General features: G+C 32.8%; 1 protein-coding gene across 2 annotated transcripts in view; it reads right to left on the bottom strand.

The window, feature by feature from the left end:
* Positions 1-25494, bottom strand: part of Grp170 (hypoxia up-regulated Grp170 co-chaperone protein) — a 100768-nt gene that overhangs the window by 27642 nt on the left and 47632 nt on the right. For both annotated transcript variants that reach the window (XM_035364251.2, XM_035364252.2), the window contains exons 10-15: positions 16644-16778; positions 10657-10872; positions 9718-9905; positions 9472-9616; positions 8214-8399; positions 2009-2175 (exon numbers count right to left, since the gene is read on the bottom strand). In XM_035364251.2, the coding sequence (XP_035220142.1) occupies positions 2009-2175; positions 8214-8399; positions 9472-9616; positions 9718-9905; positions 10657-10872; positions 16644-16778 (1037 nt within the window). The remainder of the gene's footprint in view (positions 1-2008; positions 2176-8213; positions 8400-9471; positions 9617-9717; positions 9906-10656; positions 10873-16643; positions 16779-25494) is intronic.

Below are 25494 nucleotides of genomic sequence, written 5' to 3'. Positions count from 1 at the left end.
CGCGAGAGTCCGGCTGCCCTGATTTTTGCTGCCCGAGTACTTTTACGTATTGCAGCCCCCCTAGGAATGGCTCTGACCTTCACTAATAATACATTGGTGGACAAAATTAAGAGATGGAAAACATTCACACATTTCTCCTAAAATACCATACAAAATCTGGACAGTTAGTTGCCATATAATGTCACTATTGCGCTGATGATGCTGAGATATGTATTCCTGTGGGCGTCGCTACGTCAGCAGAAGGTATGAAAGTCCATGTCCAGCTCCTCATCTCATTTCACTCTACAACAGAGTAGTGATTTTAATTGTCTTTTTAGAATAATCTCCCCCCCCCCCCCCCGCGTTTTTAGGTGAAATGACTCAGTTAGACGAAGGTATGAAATGTAAAATCGCGTGTAGGCTTGAGGCAGGACAGTTCGAAGCTCAAGTTGCAAAATAACTGGATGTCACACCAGGTTTCATCTCTACTTTGTGAAATCAGTTTAAAAGCAGTAGGTTAGTGTAGAGAAATCAAGACAAGGTTGCCCCAGAGCCACAACAACTAATGATGACAGGTATTGGTACTTTCAGCCAAGCATTAAAGGACATCTACAGCCACACAACTGTCTTGTGATCTTGCTACTGCCACAGGAACATCAGTTTCATAGAAGACAGCTGCCAGATGGCTCCACGAGGCAGGACTGTATGCCAGAAAGCCTGCTACATATATCATACTTACTCCCTCCTACAAAAGAGAGCATTTACAAGGGTGCATACAACACGAACACTGGACATAGCTTCAATGGGCAAATGTTATCTTTGTCGATGAGTTCAGATTCAGTCCACAACCTGATTCTCAGTGATTTCTTATATGGAGGGAACATGGGGCCTGTTACCATTCCAACAACATCATGGAAAGGGACCATTCCGGAGGGGGAGGATTGATGGTCTGGGTAGGGAGTCATGCAAGATACCTGCCCACCGCTCTATGTGTTTGACACTGCTTCTGTGAATGCCCAAAGATACAGGCAGGAGATCCTACAACCTATATGAGATTTTTCAAGGGTACTGTTGGCCCTGAGTTCATTTTGATGGACACTAATGCAATACCACATAGGGCCGCCTGGTTGATGACTATCTGGAAAGTAAAGATATTCACTGAATGGATTGGGCAGCCAAATCTCCCGATTTTAATCTATTGAACTTGCCTGGGATGCTCTTGTGAGGACTAATGCAATATACCAATGCCCATCCAGAACCATTTAGGAGTTAAAAACTGCTCTGGTAGTAGAGTGAGTGTGACTAGCATGGCTACTTGTTGTGCATGCTGTCTGTCAGAGGCGACCAAACACCATACTAGCCATTTTTCACTGCCACCTTTCAACCTCAAGTTTAAACAACATTGGACTTTTAGCTATAACTAACCTTAATGAATGGAATTTACATTGTTACTTTGCACACACTGTCGTCCAATAAGCTATATCCATACCTAATTTCTTTTATTTCTATCTAGTATTTCTTGAGATATTTGGAAAAAAGTTTTCCCTCTCTTAATTTTGTCCACCCAGTGGCGGAACTAGGGTGGGGCAAGGAGGGATGTTGTCCTTGGGCGCAGCATCCAGGGAGTGCCAAATTGATACTATGAAATTTTAAAATGAAATTTTTTACATTCTTGGTACACAGAAAGGAGAGCAAAATCTTCAGTTGTCTCCTGGCGCTGAAAACTCTAGCTATGCTTCTGTGTCTACCAGTGATGCTATTTAACATGCAAAAATTATTTTTACTTGGCTCTATTACTAGAATAGTTTCTAACATTAAGAAATAACATGCACTATTAATGATAACATTTTATCATGATATTTCTGTTATCAGTTTCTTTCTCTACTGTCAACTTTCTAAGCACAAGGATTATAACTACACTTTTTTTATAATATGTTTTGATCTGTTAATTAAGAAAATTAAGTACTCAGCTGACAATATTTGGTAAAGAAGCTTTAAAATGCTTTTAAAATTTAAAATGCAAACTTACTTTTTTACAGATTTTTGGACAGCATCATTGTCTAATGCTACAAGGTCAAGATACATTAAGGTGGAAGATACAGGTTCTTTGACAAATAACAATTTAGGTTCTTTCTTAGCTTCACTTGCATTCTTTGGTACTTCACTTTTAGTTGCATTTTCATTTAGTTTGTCTGCCTGAAAAGAAAATTTACTTTTTAAAAATAAAGCAATGAAAAATTAAATAATAATAATAATAATAATAATAATAGAAAAGAACTTGTTAGCACAAGAAACATGTAAAAATAAATATATTTACATGCCTAATATTCTTAATTTTTAAATTTCTGAATGCTGTGGGTTTGTAAAGATCTCCTTAATAATGACAATAGATGAGCAGCAAAGGAAAGTGACACTTAATTGAATATGCATATAACAATGCACACAGTTATAAACAGACCAAGGAAGAAAAAGACAACTATTTTAAATTCTCCCCAACATGCAAAGAATATTGCAGATCTCCAAAATTACATACAGAGCAATGTCTAAAGCAATAATCACCAAGGAAGAGCTCACTACAGTCATAAGCCTCTGAACTGAATGACTAAACTGGTTGAGTCTTGGGCTCCCATACAGCTCCTATTTATACAGCTGCACTACTACTTCTGCACAAAAATTGCTCTTGGTGTGTTAAAAATGTATTCACACAAAATCCAGATCATTGACAAGCTGGCAAGAAATCATTGCAAAGATCCAGCAAGAGGATTTCTGCCCATATTTCCGATTCAGTTATTTTTACAATTTGAATGTTAATTGACTTAGAATTAAAAGTTTAGTAACAAAATAACCATAAGCAGATTTAATAAGTTTCTAAAAATTTGATTACACAAATATTCATAGTAAAATTATTATTCATAGTAAAATCACATAAAATGCACTATATAAATCAAACTGTCAAACTTGATGATAACTGAAATCAAACAAATGAAATTTTGAAAAGGATAATATCTGAAATACGACTCAAGGACCTTGCAGCATTACTATCTCTTCAATCACAATTAGACAAAATTATTTTCTTTTCTTATCAGCATTATACTAGAAACTGGCATTAATCACTAATATATAAGAAAATATTTAACTATTGGCTTTCTTAAAAAAATTTGGTTAATTTTTCTAGAAATAATTTAGATAACTAGTTCATTTTCTCTCTTTGAAAGTCTAATTCTTTAACAGTTTCACCATTATTATCAGGAATGATGATGTATTTCTTTACACAATGAATCCATATTTATAAAATTTGCAACCTAACATCAGATGATTTCTTGCTTTAAAAAAAAAAAAAAAAAAAAGTCAAGGTTGTTATTGGTTGAGAAGATGCATAAGAGGGTAAAATAATTTAATTTGCGTGATATCTGTACGTAAGGACAGAATAAAAGACGCTTTTCCTCCAAAAAAATTATAAAATTGCTTTAAAATTAATTCTGAAGAGAGTTTTTCGTGGTGTCTGTACGAACGTATTTACGTACGTGCGTGCATACATATCTCGCATAACTCGAAAACGAGTAGCCTCAGAACGTTGAAATTTTGTATATAGGACTTCTATAACATGTAGATGTGCACCTTGTATTTTGGTTGCAATCGGCCGCACCAAACGTATATAAATATATTTATAAATATATCCACTCTGTTACCCGGCTCAGTGATCTCAGTTTCTTTACTCTTGTATGTTTGTAAATTGCACATTTTTTGCTTTAAAAATGATTGAATTATGTTGGTTTTATCTTCCAGTTAAGGTTTTTATGTCTTTAGTAAATCTGTATGCAATATTTTTAGAATTATCAACAATTTTAAAGTTGTTTAAGTGCCGCTAAGCCTTTTTTTGATGACGGCCATTGATTGTTTACATTTGAAACAGCAGACTAGTGGAATTTGTTGCTAATCTAGAGAAACTTAGCTTCTACAACAAAGATAACGCCTTCATTTATTATTTAAATCATGCTTAATCCTTTCTGGAATTTTTTCGAGGAAATAAGTGTTTAAAATTTACTTCGTAATTTTTAATATAGATATTTTTAGTTTTTATCTATTTTTGCCTTCTCGCGAATTGAGAAATAAATTAATTGAATGAGAAATAATCAATCGTCTGTGAAAAATAATTCTTTTTTGTTTTGTTTGCTTAATTTCTTTTATACATTATTCTAGCTTTATTATAGTATTTGAATAGAACTTGTGGCAACAATTAGATAATTCTATTCTTTAAATGATATAAATTTTGTGCATTATGAGTTATAATATGAACAAAATATAATACTGTTAAGTGAATCTAGCACCAGAGTGTCGCTATGGTAAACAAACACTAGAATGAATTTTAAAGAATGCATTTATTCTATTGTGGTTTATGCGCTGTCGGCAAAGTAGATTTAATTCAATTCAATAAGTTTAAATGAAATGCAAGAAAAAAATGCATGTAATTTAATATTCCATACAAGGAAGTCATGTGGTGTACACATCAGATTTTTATACTTACATATAAATATTTCTTAGCAATTTTGGGAAAACATTTTCTAAATACAAAGTGGTCAAAATTAAAAACAACCCTACCCTGAGCTCTCTATATATTGAACTACTGAGTGTAAAGGCACCAAAATTGTTTAAAATATTATTCAAGAAATGGGAAAAACGGATTATGAAAAAAAAAATTCCAGAAACACTGATAGCTGGCGTAGTTCAATAGAAAATATGCTGAGAAGACAAAATACATATTTGTAACACATTTTACTCAAACATAAAAAACATTCGTAGGGGAAGCTGCTCAATATGGGTCTTCAAGATATAAAATCTGCAGTCTGTGAAAAGCTTGTTCAACTGTAGATCATAATTGGTCCATTGAGATGCTTCTCACATGCAGTGACACATGATACCGTCTTTCATATCTGCTACGGTTATCATATGTAATCGATAAGTAAAATTTTTTAAGTAACACTACAGCAAAAAATTACAGGAATTAAGATCTGAAGAACAAAATAGCCAGGTTGTCAGAAATGCATGACCAATTACTCTATCATCAGTAAATTACTCTATCATCAGTAAAATGTTGCGAAAGAAACTGCTGTGCACAGAGGACAATGTGGGAAAGTGCTCCATTTTGCATAAAGGTAACTGAATCACGACACTGGCATTGTTGCATTTATAACAAAATTTTTGAGCAATGTTTTGGTACCTCCTGGCTGTCACGGTGCATGTCACAGTGCCATTGTATATAGCCTCTTATAAAAGAAAGGTCCAAGAATGAATGTGGCTGTGAATCCACACCAGACTAACTTTCAGTGAGTAAAGCGGAATCTCTTGGAAGGTAGGAGGGTTCTCTGTGTTCCAAATGTGACAATTAGAGCTGTCCACTTAAATGAAAATGGGCTTCATCACTCCAAAAAATCTGTCATGGCCATGATGCATCTACTTCAACTCTAGCCAGAAATGTCAATGCAAAGGTCAGTTGCTTCTCTCTGTTGATGAGCAGCAATTGCTGATTGTGATAAATTTTATGTGGATAAAAATGCACCATTTTCTCAATATGTTCTGCACTGCACTGTAAGGAAGACCCAAGTGTGCTGACACTACACATGCACTACTACAGCCTACAACTTTATTCATTGATTGTTCAACAATAGCAGTGGCAACATCCTCAACGACATCTGAACGAGTTGATTTGCATCCTCCACCCAGTTGAACTCTAAAATCTCCAGTTTTCGTGAATCGAGCGATCATTCTCCTAAAAGTTTGTGGAAGTAATGGTCTTCTGTGTAAATTCTTAAATCGATGAAACTCTCAAAGTGCAGCTGCAGCATTTCCTTTGTTTTCATTCATTTCCTTTGTTCATAACAGTAGCTGCAAACTAGGGGTTCATGCAAATAGTTGTGCTTACAGTCCAAAATTGCAGTTACAATGAGAGTTTAAGTTTCTAAACTTTCTTTACCTTCTTTTTTTTTTTTCATATCAGTAATAGAAATTAAAAAGGAAAAATTCCATACTGCATATTTTAGCATATTTCAGCATATTTTCTGTTGTACAGAGCCATTTGACACAGTTTCTGGAACTAATTTTCGCATAAACCTTTTCCCCATGTCTTTTATAGTATGATCATGAATTTTGGTGTCTTTAGACTCAGTAGTCTGATGTATAGAGAGCTCAGAGTAGGGGTGTTTTAATTGTGACAAGCTTGTAAAACTATAGCATGATCAGAGGTGTTCAATGGCAGATTTAAGCACCAATTCAAGCAAAAAAAAAAAAAAAAAAAAAAAAGCAGAAAACTGGCATGCTGCATTAATAACTTTTTGATTCTCAGCTTTGAGACAAATTTAATTTTTTTCAAGACAATTTACATTGGTCTCACATTTTTCAGAATACCCGTGTTTTAGTACCTTGGCTAGTACTTTCTGAATTATATGCACCCCCATCAAAAAGCTATGGAAATGTATTAGAAACACCATGTTGCCAAAAAGTATTTATGTAACAACCCAGGCATGTATGTAGCACACATGAATTTGCAAGTTTGAAATCCTGTGGGAACTTTAAAATAATTTGTTGTTGCAATGAGTACATTTGATTTTGTTGTAAGAAATCATAATGGAACTGCACAGTTTGCTTTCTTTTATTTTTATGAAGCTACAGTGTTCTGTTGGAATGTACAATGAAGTTTCAACACTTCTTGGGCAATCATGATTGCAGATAATGCACAGTGCTGAAGTTGTGTGCAATGCTCAATCTTTGCAATTCTTTGATGTTTTTAGAAAAATCTACATAAGGTGAGCATTCTTCTGTGGAAAAAGTAGAATGTAAATAAATAGGCACCACTTGATGAAACATTGAAAAAATAAATGCTCTCAGAAATGAGTTCACAACTTTTCAGTTGGGGTATGGATAGAAAGTACTCAGAAGGTCTGCCCCCCCCCAAAAAAAATTGCATACATCTTACGTTTTCTTGATGAAATAACACAATTTGTCAACACATACATTTAAAAAGATATGAGTATTTTATGTTTTTGCCGGCATAACCAAGATAAAAGATCACAAATTCTTATCAACAAGCCTATGAAACTCGCACCATTTAGCAATTTGAAAAATGAAGAGGACTATTTTGATCTTCCTTTGTGCTCATTGGTTGGTGGGCACCAGATGACCTGCAGATGCAATTAGAACTGGGGAACTGGATCATGATGTTTTTAGATACATCTATTCCAACATGCACAGCTATAGCAGCTGACAAAACTTACGAAAAAAAAGTAAATGCTTTCTGATGCCAAAAAACATGTTTCAGAGTGAAAATAATGAAATAACAATCTGGACTAATGAAATCAAGAGAAATTTTAGGACTATTTTGAAGTCAAGAGGAATATGTAGTAAATCAGGTTGGCAGGATTCTGTAAAAAAAACTGGCAGTCTCCTACCTAAATTAGGAGACTTGGAAAATCTGCTCACATAAATAATCTTGAATGAAACTGATAAAAACCACTGTATTTTTCTTCTAAGCAAATTCTAGTATTGGTCAGTTTTTTGTATTTATTTTGGATTTAATACATTCTCTTCATGAAGCCACACATATCATTAAAATTACCATTCATTAGATTTTATCCAATTAACCAGGAAGTGCTGTCTTTAATAATTATGCTTTCAAATATACAAAAAAGCACACCAGCAACCGAGCAGTAAAAGCTACTGAATATTGGTAGTTTGGCCTAGAGCGAGTCCCAGCGAATAGGCTGGCTGCTGTCTAATTGCACAGCATGTAATAAATAATATATATATATATATATAAATTAGGTACCTAACTTACAGCAATATTAAACTTTTGAACAACTCTGCTGTAAATTTTGTAATTTTAAATTTTCATAAATAATTTGTTTAAAACATTTACAGCAGGTCAGAAATATCATTTTAAATTAAATAAGCTATGAACTACAATAACGTAACATATCACAAACTACGATAACATAGAACAATAAACTATGATGAAATAGCATTCAGTTTCTATTTGTAATGTCCAAAATATGCCAAAGTGACTGAAAAGAATATTTGATTAAAAAGGAAATGCAAGAACTTTTGAAGAAATTAAACAACTAAAATTTCTTCTCAACTCAAAATATGAATTATATAAAGATATTTTTATTTACGTGATAAGTTCAAACACAATACATTTTTATTATTTAGTTCCTTACTTTAAAATAAAAATATTGTATTACCTCTGTTTTATTAAACTGTTTTGTTTCTTCCGCTTTAGTTTCCTCTGTTTCAGTGGGCTTTACTTCCTTCGCTATGTCCTCATTAGAACCAAATAAACGACCTAAAGTATTCCCAAGTTTTGTAAATGCTGATTCTAGTTTTGATTCAGGAGATTCTTCTTCGGTTTTCTCAAAAACAGATTCCACCTAAAATGGAAATAATGTAATGAGAACATAGTATAAAATCAGTATAATAATGTTTTTTAGCAGATCCATTCAACATAACTTTGAAAACAATATTTTCCGGAATGCAATAAAAATACATATGCTAAAAATTTACAGTGGGGGGATACATAAATCAGCACACAGAAAACACATCACAGAATGTACTTTGGGAAATTCTAACAATTTTGGGATTATCAGCAACATACAAAATCAGATTTTAAAAGAGTTTAAAAAACACAAAAGCAAATTGCTAATTAATATATATAATATGCTACTATTATTATTTGAATGTTATTGAATTTTTTTTATTAAAAATAATCTTTCAAAATCAGAAATTTTGATATAAAATTAGAAAAGACACGCATAGAGACAATTAGGTTTTTTTCAAAGCCAAGAAACTGCTTTTGTGGGTATTCAAATAACAGATTTTCCAGTTTGCTAGCCGGACACTTGCATCACAAAGGCATGAACAAGGAAGAGGGATACGATAATTCCTTGAATTTTCTCCCACTTAAAGAGTTACTGGACAAACCTATAAAACCCAGTAAACCAAATCCAGGTTGTAATGAATAACCATCGACTACATTTTACGTTGACTGCCAAATATAGATACTTATTAGGCTTTTCACAGCTACAAAACATGAAAACCAACTGGCATTTGTCAGGATTGAAACAACCAACGTTAACACTTAAACCAAAAAAGTACATAAAGTAGGATGCAATAATTCCTTATTCATGCAGGCAGCAAAAATACACTGCTCCTTAAAGTATTTCTTATTGCACAGCCGCTTAAGTACAAAAATATGCATGAGGTTTTTTTAATACTGAATTTAAAATATAATTTGTTTTGAATCCTGCAATTATTTAATCGAAGATTTTTGCTCTATTAGAAATGAAAAACTTTATATTCAGTCTGAGATAAAACTGAAATAAAAAATTTAGTACAATGAAATATGCAATACAAGACCAGAGAGTGATAATTTCAGAAAAAAACTAAAATGCACAGAGTAAAATTTTAAAACAAGCTGAAGCCTTAGGATATTACAAGCATTACCTCATCAAGATTTAAAATTCCACTTTCATCCATCCTAAAGTGTGCTTTCACACCTTTGTATTCTGTATTTTCATCCATATGTTTTTTAATGGCAGATTCAACTCCTTTTAAAGATACTTTTGTTATGTTTAATGATCCAAGAGCCCTAAAAAAAAAAGATAATTAAAAAATACTCCTGGTAATGATTTAAAGCTCTTTCACAAAGCTCAAAACATTATGAGCTTAATAATACTGAAACAGACATACTTTAATTCAAAATCATTCAGAAAACCAAGTTCTCCATAGTTAACATAGAATTCAAAATCTTTAACATGACGATTAAAGGTCATGATCTTTTTTAAAGGAATTCCATTGTTTCTACTAAATAAAATTCTTTTCACTGTTTTGATGCCAGTAGTTTTATCTTCCAACTCATATTCTCTTTGAAAGTCTACCTGAAAAAATGAGAAATAAAACTGATACACATACACATTTTATTTAAACACACAGATCTATAAACTTTCATTTTTTTAATAAACTGAATTTATTTAACTAAAATTATTTTTCCTACACTAGTTTAAAAGAAAATTTGATGTTTTTGTAATGTTTGCAAATTGCTTATATTAAATTGTTCTATGTTTGCTTATATTAAACTGTTTTTTGCTAAAATAATTATGCACATCTGCACTGTATTACATTCCAAATGTTAGACATTAAATAATTTCAGGACTTAGCATTTCTTATATTTTAAAAATTAACATTTTGAAGCATATTTTCAAATTAACAAGAAACTTAATAAACATAATTTTTAGTCCGTGAATATTAACTACTGAGAAGCAAACAATATATATATCATATATTAAGATGGTAAGACTGATGTTGAGTGGTTAGACTGATGAATATCGAGAATTTGACCCATGGTTGAATCTGGGCGAGCGGCTTGGTTGCAGGGGCAATTTTTGTGGTTTTCGATATTTGCAATGTAATTACAAGGCAGTTTTCCTTAGAAAGGTCCTCCAAGAAGGCATATTTCAAAATTGAATTTTTGATGCAGAGATTATGCATTCTTACTCTGGATTTTAAAATATTTCAAAAGTATTCTATTTTTAAATTATAAAAATATTTTAAATGATGAAAAGAACAAAATACTTCCAGTTTTCAATTTGGGGAGGGGATCAAGTAAATTTTAACACAAAATTTACTTACTTGTATAGGATACAAATTTGCATCTTTTACCAAAAATGTCTTAACTTTGAAACCCTTGCTTAAATGGGCTGCTTGATATGCTGCACCAAGTGCTGCAGATTCATCTGTATTTAAACTTTTCCCAAGTTCCTCTTTTTTTATATAATCCAACAGTACCTGCTGTACTTTCGGAACACGAGCACCAGATCCAGAAAGAATAACTTGATCAATCATATTCTGAAAACATTATAATAAATTTGAAGATGAAGTAAAAATATAAAACATGTTTAATAAACAAAAGTCTGGCAAAAATCAATATTTCAGTCTCGGAATAGTAAGGCTACAACTAACATGTTTGGATATAAAATAAAGTCTTAAATGCAAAGAACAATAATGTATGAAAATTATTATTATTATTAATATTAGCAATTTTTTTACATCTTTAAGCTACATAAATTTTAAATACTTCATCTTTACGGCTATTATTGGAGGCAAGATTATTGACATTTGTTTGTTTACTTTCCACAAAGTTTCTGGCTGTCATATTTTTTAGATTACTTTTACTACGGCATTAAAAGCACTTTCTCATCCCAAAAACTTTTGTCGTATAAATTCATAAGATAAAAACTCAAGATGATGGAAAGCCAAGAATGATACAGAATCTTCCTTAGTAATTCAAAACTTGTTAACTTTTGAGGGAAAAAAGTTAAAAAGAAGCTTGTAATTTTCTTCCCTCCCTTACTACATGCTTTTGTGCTGTAATAGGAGAGCTCATCCAGCTAATAATCAGACGGTCTGCAGTTCTCCCAGCGAAGGCAATTTTCATGTTTCCTGCTTCAATAACCTAAAGACTTTACAAGCCTACTCATAGCTCTTCCTGCAATGAAAGAACTAATTAAGTTATTGTTTTTAATGTAAACATCAGTCAAGTAATAAATAATGAACAACTTTTAAAAAAGCCCTATTCTCAATTGCTTCTCATTTACTTCTTCAACAATAAGTGATGTTAAAAATTTCATTAGAACTTGAGTATTAACTGACACCCCTGCAACATTACAACTCACAAATTTGCTTTCTTGCAAGTGTTGTTATAACCAAAAGAGTTCTTGATTTTTCTAGAAAGATGCAATTCTTTTTTTTTTTTTTTCAGGGGAAGGAGATGCCCCTCCCCTTTGACAGGCTAAGAGAAACTAAGATTATTTTTAAATCCAACATCACCTTCAGAAAAATTACAGAAAGTGTATATCTGAATTACATCAATTGGGGGGGGGGACGTAAACGTAACCCTTCTCCCACAGGAAATTCTTGGATATCTCATGCTTATTTGGTTGCATTTGACAAAATTTATTTGCCAGATTTTCCAAGAAATGAGAAAGAAGCAACCCATCATTTCCAGGCATGTAATATTTTGCCAAAAATGCCATCTGGATGTTACAATACTGTAAAATTGTACATTGTTCCAGATATGACGGAACTGTATTACTAAGTGTTGAAAACAAAGTGTTAAAATATAAACTGTGAACTGGTTTAAGAAAATTCACTGGCCTTCTTATTAGCAAAATTCTTATGGAACCAGAGATGAGCTGAAGAAAATAAAGATATGCTTACTGTGATTTTCAATGCAATGCGAAACAATACCCACCAGAAATAAGAAAACCAGTTAAATCGAATTGTTGATGCCAAAAATATATTTCATCATCAGAGGTGTATTACCAGAGGATAGAATACATTTTAGTGTATCGCCAAATGTCATTGGAACACAAATTCCTACAAATATTGTACAGCCGACACAATATTTCAAATTATTTTTCACAAACAAACTGGTAAATGAAATTATACAAGAAACCAACAATTATGCAGAAAATGTTCCAAAGAATAAAGAACTATCTAGTAATTCTATTTGGAAAACGTGGCGTGCGGTGGAAGAGGATGAGTTTTGGGCTTTTATTGGAGTTATCAATATGGGTAAGATACCCTTGGTAAATATGCAGGATTATTGGTCAGTTAAGGAGAATAGTCACATCCCTTTCTTTGGTTAAATATTTACAAGAAAGATATTTATGCAGATATTTGGGATGCTGCATTCCGCTGCAAAAATGTTCTGGAGTTGCTGGTAGGCAGTGGTACAAAAACGTGCGGAGTGTTAAGGGCTAAAGTTTTAGTGAAAGATAATGTATTCGTATTATTCTTCCCTTCAAATTGTACGTCTATCATTCAGCCTATGGATATGGGAATAGTGCATGCACTGAAATGCAAATATAAAGCAGCATTTATAAAATCTATATTCAATTTTTTGAACAATGGCAAGATTATTTCAAGACTTTTTGAAATTTTTCAGCAAAAAATCTGCTGTGTGGAGCATCGCAAGATGGCGGGAGGATGTGCCTCTAGATAAGTTAAAAAATGCTTGGCATAATTTATGGCCAGCTACCATATTTCATGGTAAGGACGATGAAGACGATAGCCACGAATTTGAAGGTTTTCGGACATCGCGAACTAAAGTTGAAATTTTCCAGTTATTGGATTTTGTAAAGAAATGTGAAGAAGCGGTAATAAATGAAGATGATATAACAGAAGTTTTTTATTGCGACGTCAATGCCCTAATCATCAATCAATTAATGGATGGCGAAATCTGTAGTATGGTTCTTGATCCAGAAAATACCGCTTCCGATAGTGAAGAAAGTGACAGAGAGGTTATTGAAAACGAAAAAATTTGGTTTGACAAGTTAGTGGATATTCTCAGCACAGCAATTACAGGACTTGAACAGTGGAACTTTGTAGCTGAACAAGAATTTATGTCTGTTTATAGAATTAAAGAGAAATTATTAGCACAAAAAATGAAGCAACTTAAACAACTTACATTGAAAGAAATGTTTAATAAAGTAAACAAATAAATATTAAGCTTTTTTTTTTTTTTTTTTTTTTTTTTTTTTTTTTTTTTTTGTAAATTTTGATACCCTTTAGATCATAATTGCTTTTTATTTCATAAATTAAGGTTTCATATTTTTAATGTATAGTTTCTGCATGTCATCTTGCCAGATTTATATTGATGATCTACATTCCGGAAAAACCCTAATCTGGAATTGACGAAGTTCCGACGAGTCCGGATTATGGACTTTGCACTATACTAAAAAGATCATACTAAGAAGATTTTGTGTAAAAATTTGCCAATTCTTGCATTGCAAATTTAAAATTCCACTCGTTTTTTTACTAATGTTTACTAAAGGTCCACATAAGCACATCTTATGGATCTCATTGATTGACATTTTACTGATGCAGTTTACCATTTATTTACAACAAAGTATCATTCCAATTGGCTTCCTAAAGTAAGCTACATGTAATATAGGATACAACAGCAATTATGTACCAAAATCACAATATTTGATACTTCAGTTATACTAATATTTGATACCATTTTGTTATATCAAAACCAAATTTAAAAAAAAAAGGTGAATACATAAACTCATAATAAGAATGTATGGAATTATATCAATCTATGGATATACAGGATTCATTCTTAGTTGCAGTTGACAGAATTTTGCTAATGCACTTCTTGACACCACAAGCAAATAAATGCAATAGCTATATGACAAATATATGACAAAACAAATATATGACACTTTGAACCTGTAACCCTTTCTGCCTCAATATGATCATTTATTTCAACTCCATTTAACTGTCACAGTAAAAGGAAATTACAATTTAATTTTGCAGTTTTCTAAACAAAGTTCTTCCCCCTTCTAGCAAGGATAATACTTTTGACTTGAAAGAATTTAAATACAACTCTTTGTTAAAGGCAATTGACAAACTGAGTAGTCCATGCTAATTCTTTTTTAAAAAGAAAATCAGCATTTCAACAAAAAAGCAACTGAAAATGCCAAAGGGAAAATTGCTGGATTAATCTTCCTTTTTCTCACTTAATTATGACATTATTGTGTAGCTATTTATATGAAAGGCTCCACCAGTGGCTGAGTGGTTAACACCACTGAAGTCTGGTAGTTTGACACAGGTGAACAGGGAGGCTGTATTGTTCATTTTTGTGGATTTCCCCATGCGTAATATGAATAAGAGTCAGTTTTCCTATGAAAATCCTCCACAAAGGTACCCCTTCCCCTAGGCAGATAGTCCTTGTGTGCTGTCTTACTCCAGGTAAGCTAACCTAACCTTATATGGTGAAACACACAAGTTACAACAATTAAAACTGGAATTTTTTTAACAAACATTTCTGTCATTCTTCTAAACAGCATCATTCACATTATTTCCAAACTTAGACATACATTATTAAAAAGCTAATTCAACTGAAATATTACATGCGAGCATATCGATACTTTTAAATTACTGTAATTTCGCACGTATAGTCCACACCATCATATAGTCCGCACACAAGATTTGATATAAAAAAAAAATTTCAAAAATCGTCAGATAGTCCGCACCACCGGATAGTCCGCGGACTATACGTCCGAAATTACGTTTTTTTAATACGGCAATATTCCCATGCTTTTTAAACACATCCTTTGTTTGCACCAATTTCTCACCGCTTTCTCGTCCACTTCAAAATAACGGGGTAAAATCCTAGTATATGGTGCAGCCTTGGCGCGACTTTGAAAATTATCGCCAACACCAAAAATGATCCAAAGAACGTCTATATATATACTATACACACATAGTATATGTATATACTCACATAGTGTATATACTATGTTTAACTATATATTTTCTTTGAATGACCCGTTAACTACTCATCATAAAGTCGCCAAAAGTAGCCAAATCCCGTGTGCACCAAATACTAGGATTAAACCAATAACAGCCCGCTTCTCTATTTCCATCTTTTTCCCGGCGATGTTTCATCAACGTTATCGAAGATGAAAGACAAAATACTGTGTAACGTACTATACTCATGATAAGTGGTAATGAAATGTGACCTTCGACCCCACTCACTCGGTGTTGCCAAACCACGCTATAAGTAAACGAATCTCGCTTTTTTTTTTGTACCCCAGGTACTTGCTACTATGGCTCCTAAAAACCGAGCTGACGCATCAATTACTTTTCCCCCTCCCGGCAGTTGCGCTGCAGCAGTGCAAAGGATACTGGGATACAAGACTCTGGTTGCGCTAAGTGAGTGCTCACACAAGACTTTCTTTGGCTCATATCCCGGCATCGCTTGATGCGCCAGCCTGGATTTTAGGAGCTCTACTTGCTACTACTCACTTGTTCTGCACTATGCTCTATGGTTTACTATCGATATGATACATACAAATGTTTTCTTGGAATCTCACGCTTTTTTTATATTTGATCATCGGCAGTTCACGACAGCGTGTTTTTTAAATTTCAACGATTTTAACCGTTAAGAACCAGCGTATTATCCACACTGGTGGACAGTCCGCAGCTTCAAAAATTCGCATTTTAAACACAGATAGTCTGCGGACTATACACACGAAATTACGGTAATCCTATGTAGTCTTTTCTTAGTAGTTTGCTAACTATACTCCCATATTTGTAGTTGGATTTGGCATGTACATGATAAAATAAAAAGCTATTTTACAGCCATACACAATAATAAAGGCAAAACATTATTGGAGAAGTCAAACAGAAAGAATCAGCATAATATTTGGAAATTTTGCAGAACTAGTTTTGGTAGTTTAACTACAGAACAATTAAACCATCGAAACTAGTCCTGCAAAATTGACAAATATTACACTGATTGTTGTTTGACTTCTCCAATAATCATTATTCAGCGTTTTATTTTAACCTAAATTAAAAGCAAAGTAGTTCCTTTTCCAAAGAACAATTCGTCATTTCTACTGCACATTTTCTCTTCCCTTCATATTTAAATCTTTATTATTAAAATTTTAAATTAATCTATTACAATTTTTTTAAATATTGATTTAAAAATCAAGCATATGATTCAATTGTTAAAAACATTGTAAGAGGAAAAAACTATGTAATTAATACTATGTAATAAATCTTAAGGCAAAAATCACGATTTAAAATACAAATGAAGTTTATACCAGGTCTAAATTGGCAGATTTCAAAGCTGCTTCAACAGGCTGGGTGACACGGCTAAAGAGGTCACTACAAAGTTCCTCAAACTCTGCTCTTGTAATAGGACACTTGAAATCTTTATCATCTAATAAACTTTCAACCTATAAAAGATAATATGTATATGTATTCAAAGAATGTTTTCTTAAAGGCTTGAGGGGGAAAAATCTATTATATGCAAAATTTATATAACAACTGAAATAACATGTTATGTAGAAAATCATGCTCGATATTAAATTTTCCTAAATTTCTTGAGGTAAAAGTCCAATAGTTTTAGACATACTGTAAAAGCTAAGCATGGCTAAAAATTAATACTCATAAGCTTTTAATACAGATAAGATTTCAAGAGAATATGTACTTAAAACAATTTACTAATCAATGTATACCATCAGCACACTCATAAAATTTATTTTTAAAAAATGTTTAGAAGTTTTTTTTTTAATTCCGCAAAAAATATGTAACATGTAAAAATATAAACTAAAATTACCAATACAAAGTCACCACAATAGACTAGTAAGGTATTCTTACTCAATTATGTCTTAAATTTCAGAAGACAAATTTTAGATTAGACAAAATTTGGATTTCTGACATTTTATGCAGCAGTTACAGAACAAAATTCACCACTACACTAAGAATTATCATATCGTTACAGAATATTTATATCTAGGTACTTTTATGTTTCGCCGGCACAAATTTCACCAAGCAGACTTTGTTGGCGACAACATACAGTATACACATAAAAAATGTTAACAAATGTTAATTCTAAGAATTTATTTTGAAGGCATAAAAATTTTAATATGTTTTAAAATTTTGTAAAAAGCCAATAAATAAAAATAATAAATTTGCAAAAAACATTAATTTAAGAATTTACTATGCTTTCATGGTTCAAATCCTGATTCGCTTGTTCGTGTCACGTGGCCCCAAGTAATCTCATCTCACATAAACTAAGCAACAAAAATCTAATTCTCTCAGTAATTATCTATATTAATTTCAAGTTTAATCTTAATTTGGAATACAATTTTAACCCAAGAATTGTTTCAATTTGTTCAAAAAGCTTACTCAGAAATCATGTAAAACCGCAGTGCTTTACTTCACTAGTGCATTCTCATTAGAATTGATGAATTTAACACTTGATTTTGCCTTTTCTATATTTTTGCCTTCGGGTGAGCGGTGTGATTGCGTTCGAATTGACTTAATTACCACGAATTGTCTTAGGTGATAAAATTTAACTGTCTTGTAAAAATTCTATGTAATTGTATGCCAGTATTGAAAGAAACAATCAATCTGATAAGAAATGGCTGTGACTTGTTTTGAAACTGAAGCGTAAAAGGTTACCAGCAAAGACATTCTGTTTGACATCAGTCGTACTATTATTGGCGACTTTATTGTTTGCGCAGGCAAAACGGAAAAGTAGCTATATCTATTTTATTATTTACACAGCTGTATATATCCACATGCAGATCTCTTGCAGGGACATGATGTTTAATACCTACTATAAACTAAGAACAAAAATAATCAAAAATCTGAAAACTAAGCTGTTATTAATTACTTACAACACCCAATTACTACAAAAAATAATTCATACACAAGGGTTGGAACTTTAATAGTGGCAACTATTTATTTACAAGGAATCCTGATTCGCTTGTTCGGGTCACGTGGCCCCAAGTAATCTCATCTCACATAAACTAAGCAACAAAAATCTAATTCTCTCAGTAATTATCTATATTAATTTCAAGTTAAATCTTAATTTGGAATACAATTTTAACCCAAGAATTGTTTCAATTTGTTCAAAAAGCTTACTCAGAAATCATGTAAAACCGCAGTGCTTTACTTCACTAGTGCATTCTCATTAGAATTGATGAATTTAACACTTGATTTTGCCTTTTCTATATTTTTGCCTTCGGGTGAGCGGTGTGATTGCGTTCGAATTGACTTAATTACCACGAATTGTCTTAGGTGATAAAATTTAACTGTCTTGTAAAAATTCTATGTAATTGTATGCCAGTATTGAAAGAAACAATCAATCTGATAAGAAATGGCTGTGACTTGTTTTGAAACTGAAGCGTAAAAGGTTACCAGCAAAGACATTCTGTTTGACATCAGTCGTACTATTATTGGCGACTTTATTGTTTGCGCAGGCAAAACGGAAAAGTAGCTATATCTATTTTATTATTTACACAGCTGTATATATCCACATGCAGATCTCTTGCAGGGACATGATGTTTAATACCTACTATAAACTAAGAACAAAAATAACCAAAAATCTGAAAACTAAGCTGTTATTAATTACTTACAACACCCAATTACTACAAAAAATAATTCATACACAAGGATTGGAACTTTAATAGTGGCAACTATTTATTTACAAGGAATACAAAAGTGATTGATGTCACCATGTTTTACAGTCCTTCAATATAGTCGCCAGCATTGTGTACAACCCGTTTCCAACGATGTGGAAGTCGCAGAATACCTGTAGCCGCACCTGTTTTGTTGATAGTTTGAATGGACCAGTCTACTGCCGCAAGAATCTCAGGAACAGTTTGGAAGCGAGTTAGGTGGCGTCAGTAGTCAAAAACGCCAGCGCCACCGACATATTTCATTAAAATCAATCTTTCTTTTCAAACATGCATTTCACAAGGTGTTTCTATATTTTTGTCCATCCACTGTATGTGCCTAACACAGGTTTAAACTGAGATTTTAATATTTATAATATTTTTCAAAATATGTATTAGAAAAGCATAAATTTAGTACAGAATAACATGATCTGGAACTACATTATTAAGCCCTGATGCAACAACAACACAATGCAAGGCTTGAAAAATAATAGCAACACTTACATAGCAAATGTTATGAAATATATTCTGCAATACTTTGTTGGCATTTATTAGCTAACACACATTCTAAAATGCTGCAGTGATCAGGAGTTCCTGCTTCTAGAAAGTCTGTACACCCTTTTAGGGTGCACAAGAAACTCTAAAATGGTGATTTACATTCTTAAATGAAATTGATTCCAATGATATAATTCATAAAGGTGGCTATGCATGATCTTGATATTACTTTTACAGTATACACACACACTAATTTAACATTTTACAGGAGCACAGAAAATAGAAAAGCTTCAGATCCATTCCTAGAGGTAGATTTTTTAGGCCAAAGGGCGTTAGCCCAAAACGGGTATTAATTTCATTTTGGCACTTTGCGTTGAAAAATTTAATGTCCATTTCACTTTTTTAATTGTTACCACCAAATATTATCGTCCTGCGTTATATTTAAAGAAATTAAATAATTAAGAATCTGCATAAATGTATGTATGTTTCTTGCACTGTGATAAAATAACAGTAACTAGAGCCATCAAATTTCGAATAACGCAATCCTCCACAGAATATGGGCATATGGAAGCCCTAATTTGGAATTTGTTTTTATTATTGATTTCATATTTTGTAATACTTTAACGAATTTTTGATTAACAAACTCAAGGATTTCAAAGCAAATGATGGCAACACTGTACAGAGAAAAATATATTTTTATCTCCAGCATTCAAGACTGTGAATTAGAAATTCTAAAGATATGCTCGTGTTAAAATTATTTTGTGATATTGCTGTTGAACTGAATTTTATGGTTTATGTATGAAGAACATGATATTTAATAAAGATAACACTCAAAACATTAAAAAAGCCCCTTCGTGTGTAATGTAAAATCTGAAAGCTTTCAGGTTTTTATTTTATTTATTTATATTTTTTGTGTGTATGTGTGTGTGACACAAGAAAGAAAACAGTGAGATAAGGTCATGGTTTCACAAGGGCAAAGGAATGAATCCTTTTATACCATGTATCAGTCGTGCAAAATAAATAACTACACAACTGTTGAAAAGATAGTCTAAGGTGAAAGATGCAACTGAATTTTTTCAGTGGATAAGTTGGGGGGGGGATATTGGGAATTAAGAAATTATTTTACAGATGCTCTGCCAATTGCAAAATTTCTTGAAATAAAACAGAGAACTTGAAAAAAAATTTTTTTCCACACTTAGGTAGAATGGTTCCGTAAGTTTATGCACAATATTTACAAAGCTATAAGCTAACAGCTTCAAAGGGTCTGCTACAAAATTAATTAAAATTAACTTTTATTCAATATAAACCTATTATTTATTAAAGAGACCTTTATGTTGCAGCTTTTCCCTTTAAGCCTGGTCAAAATATTTTCTATAGAACTCAGTATTAGGCAACAAAAATGTGTCAGCAAATTCATTCTCAAATACATCCATGAATTTTGTCCTTTAAAGGAAAAAATGTTTTATTTAATATAGCATTTTATAATGAACATTTTATCACCAGACTTCTTGATCGATTAGAACTGTTAAAAAAGCTAGATTTCATATTTACAAAATGGGGATGATGTCATTCGCCTACTCATGGTGCCTCTGTTTTCACTAAGCGACTGGCATTTGTCACCCTGTGCAGCCTTCTACAGTTTTTAGTGACAAACATGTTTTGTCGCCTTCTTCTGTAGCCTTTTTCAAAGCTCTGCCATAAATGGTGTTAGAGTGCTCTTATGGAATGCTGGTGGTTTTATTTGTGACAAATTCCATGAACTGAAATTTACTGTTTTTAATCAGAATATTGACTTGAGGTGCATTGTTGAGAGTAGTGCTTCTATTGAGAACTTGGATTTTTACCATATAAATGGACATCAGACTTTCCATTTGCAACGTGCTCGCCAGGTTGCTTCTGGTATTATTGTGTATATTAAAGACTATTTTACTGCAAGTATGACTGTTAGACAATATACAATGACTAACTCTGACAAATTGGAAGCTGTTGAGATCAATGCTTGGAAAGCAGGTTTACATTAATTTGTCTTCTTTTCTGTATAATCCTCCAAATAACCACTCTAATTTAGAGTGCTTGCTTGATAGATGGAACCAGCACTCCTTGATTTTAGGAGACTTTAACATCTACTCCCAAAAATGGAGCTATAGTTCTATTGATCTAATTTGGATCACAGTTAAAAATTTTATTCACTCAGCCCCTTTTGAAGTTGTTAAGAATCAGGAGAGTTCTCCTACCTTTTTGTCCTTTGGGCCTGCAACATCACATCCTGATTTATTGCTAGCCCATCCTAATTTAATGAATCATATTATATACATGCTCCCACCTGTGCCTGGTGGAGCAGGACATAAAATACTTATCGCTGAGCTTAACTCTGGTTCTGGCATGTACAGAGAGTCATATTTTTCCCATTGGAACCTGAAAAAAGCAGATTGGACCAGAGATCAAGTGCTAACTGATTACTTGATGTTGGAATTTTTTGTGTCAGGTAAAGCTGACATAGCCATATGCAATTTTTCTGATGTTTTCTTGACTTTTGTGATTGAGTGCATACCAAGAGGTCAAAGGAGAAAGTAGTATTCTTTTTGGAACAAAGATCTGCAGATCCTAAGGAAATAAAGATGTGGCTAGAGATAGGGCTGATTCTACTTGCCTGATGAAGGACTATAGAACATCAAAAGCAATAAGCCTGCCTGCAGGGAGCAATTAGAGAGGTCAAGCATCGTGCCTTTTGTGGTTTTGTAGAGAGCCTTGACTTTCGTCAAGAGGCCATGTGAGCATCTTGCTTAGGCTCAATAATCAAAAAGAGAAAAGAAATGAACCCATTAGGTTTACAGATAAATTTCTAACAAGTGAGAAAGAAATAGCTTGTGCCTTTTAATGCTCACTATGCCACATTAAGTAATTATCTTTTTTTGCTAGAATCCCAAAAGATCTCCTAATTGTCCACAGACTTGCAAAAATCAAGAAATGCACAACATTTTTAATTCACCTTTTTCTGAATGGGAAATCAAATGTGGCATTAAGCAATTGCCACAAAGAAAGTGCAGGACTGAATGGAATCTTGCAGCAGTTTCTCATTAATCTTGTAATCTTGTAATTAAGTCTAACAAGTCTGAGTAAGACTTCACTTGGACTACAGGTATTCCCAGTTTGTGGCATAAAATAGAAATGATATACCTATTCTCAAAACTGGTAAAGACCCAAATGTTTTGACTAGCTTTTGTTCAATATCACTTAACTAGTGCAATGTGTAAACTGACTGACTGTCTCATTGTAAATACACTCAATTACTATCTTTAGAAATTCTATTGTATTTCTGATATACGGGCTGGTTTTAGGAAATATAGAAATACTATTGAACAGTTAGCAAGACTCACACAGGGGATAAAAGATAGCTTTCATCTTAAAAAAAGTACTGTAGCAGTGTTGGTTGACTTCCAGACGAGCTTTGATACAGTATGGAGAAAAGGGCTGCTCAGAAAATTAATCGATATTGTGGAAATATGTACAGCCAGATTCTTTTCTGGACCAGTACTTTATCAGAACTAAATCTGGATCAGCTGCCTCTGCCTATAGATAAACTAGACAAGGGCTTCCTCAGGGTTCAATCCAGAGTCCTGTTTCCTTCAACATCATGATCAATGATATTATTTCCTATATTATGAATTCACATCCTGGAATGCCAACCCTTCTCATTGCTGATGACTCTATTCTTTGATCTGCTGACCGAGACATCCATATTATCCAGGATTCTCTAAACATTGCTCTTCATGTGCTTTTGACATAATAATAATAATAATAAAAATTAAAAAAAAAAAAAAAAATGATTGTAAATACAAGCAAGACAGCCTTTTCAGGTTTTTATCCTCAGTTTCAAACCTAAGGAGATAAGAATCATTTTATGGAGACCAACTGCTCCACAGAACTCCATCTACTTAGCTGGAAATTGTTTTTGGATTCCAGGCTAAGTTGGAAAAAACACGCCAGCAGGATACTCGGTATAGGCAACACAAGAAACAGACTTCATAAAGGGCTTAGCAATGTAAATTGGAGTATTACCCAAAATCTACTCTTTCCACATATAAATCTTATACTAGGTTACTTATACTGAGTTTGCTGAGACTCTGGCCAAAGTTGGATCTGTGCTTCTTCAACCCAATCCTCGTGTTTGCTATTACAGTGCTAAGAGAATCATTGAAGCCAGATCTCACCTCCAAGAGAAGAACGGAAACTCTGTGAAGGAGAAGATTTGGGATTCCCTAATGGAGAATCCCATTACTTACAACCTACCTAGACCTGTCAGTGTTGCTAAATTTAGATTAAAAACTGGACATGACTACCTCATGAAACACCTACAAAGATCTGGTTTAGCAAACTCTCCATCTTGCCTATTATGCAATATTGATGACATGTGTGGTGACCATTTGGACACTTTCTCTGGATTTAATAATGTGGCAATGCCTAATGCTATGAAAAATTATTTCATTTTCTTTAATGTTCCTGAATTAAATTGGACTGCTCATCACAAACCTAAGTGTGGTCATGCCTAGGCCTGGTAGAGAATTTAAAAAATATATTACAAAATTCCATCTATAATACTGAAAATGTTCCAATATATTTATCTTACCTTTGAGAAATTTTATATTGAAAATATATGCCTAGAAACAATATTTTAGAAAATAAAGCTTGTAAACATCTTTTTCAAACACCTTGCATATACTGCCATTAAAAATTAACACAAAATTAAACAAATATTTTTTGGACACATGAACTTGAGCTCACCAGTTTTACTCAATTTGCATAGTTTTAGATCTTAAAAGTGAATACATTTGCAAAACTATAATGAGCATTTAGAAACAAGTGAAAAAAATCGAGCCCAAGATTAAGCCAGAATGTATAAAAAGTAAGTAAGCCAAAATGAGATTCACACATACGTTCCTTAGTTTGCTACAAGCACTGAAAAACCTAGCTGGTAATGTACAGTGCTCCAAATGAGATGTATAAGTACAGCTGAACATAATTTTTATCAGTATTATTAATTTCTTAATGTCATCCTATTTTGAACAAATATTTATGACCCATATTTCTGTTTTATACTTCACATGCACATATATTAAAAACCGAAAAATCTCATCCAATACACATTATGCCAGTATTTCATATTTTGAATGATTTTATGATAATTATCATGTATTAAGCAAACTGGTGGAAAAATATAATAAATTAGGATAAAAACTGCTTCTCTACTGAAATTTTTGCATTACATAATTTTTGTACTATTTTTCGATGGCGATGCTTCAGATGATAAATTTTCTTTGAAAATAAAATATTAAAAATTAATAATGTTCTTAACTGTTGTCAAGTGGATTTAAATTGCAAACTCCTCATCTGAAGCATCGCCAACTACCCTGCTTCTGCTTGCAGCAAAGTGGATGATCTTAAATAATATGAATGTTCTTTAGAAACTATTATCCCTTAATTTTCCATCCTTATTTACCCATACTGTGCTTTAAGTATTTATCCATACTGTGCTTTAAGTATTTGCGGATGGGACTGGTTCATAGTAATGCCTTTTTATAAAGGTGCTGGTACCTTTATAAAAAATGACCACTCTCTAAGAAAAGGAATCTTAAAAAGGGCATTCTAAGCATAAAGATGCCCATACCTTAATGGAAAATGATAAATATTCAGCTGTTAAGTAGATCCAGCCACCCAGACAGTACAGTGGTTAGCGAGTGCCACATCGATGACACAGGTTTAGATGTTTGTAAGCATCTGTGCAGCAAGTAAACACTCAAAATACAAGGCAAGCCAAAAGTCCTCTTGAAGGGTAGGGGAAGAGGGATGCAAAATCCTCCGACCATCTTCATCAGTGTTCTTCTTCAAAATTAGGGCAGAACTATACCAGTACAATCAATGGTAAAATTCTGATGTTCTGTCTACAGTTAAATAGACCTTCTTTATTTAGATAAAGATTGAGTAAAACTGGTAA

Source organism: Stegodyphus dumicola, chromosome 3 (assembly GCF_044657685.1).
Source record: "Stegodyphus dumicola isolate Sdum_Otavi_A_Nest chromosome 3, ASM4465768v1".
NCBI lineage: Eukaryota > Metazoa > Arthropoda > Arachnida > Araneae > Eresidae > Stegodyphus > Stegodyphus dumicola.
Note: the sequence above shows the minus strand (reverse complement) of the source record. Positions and strands in the feature narration are given on the sequence as shown.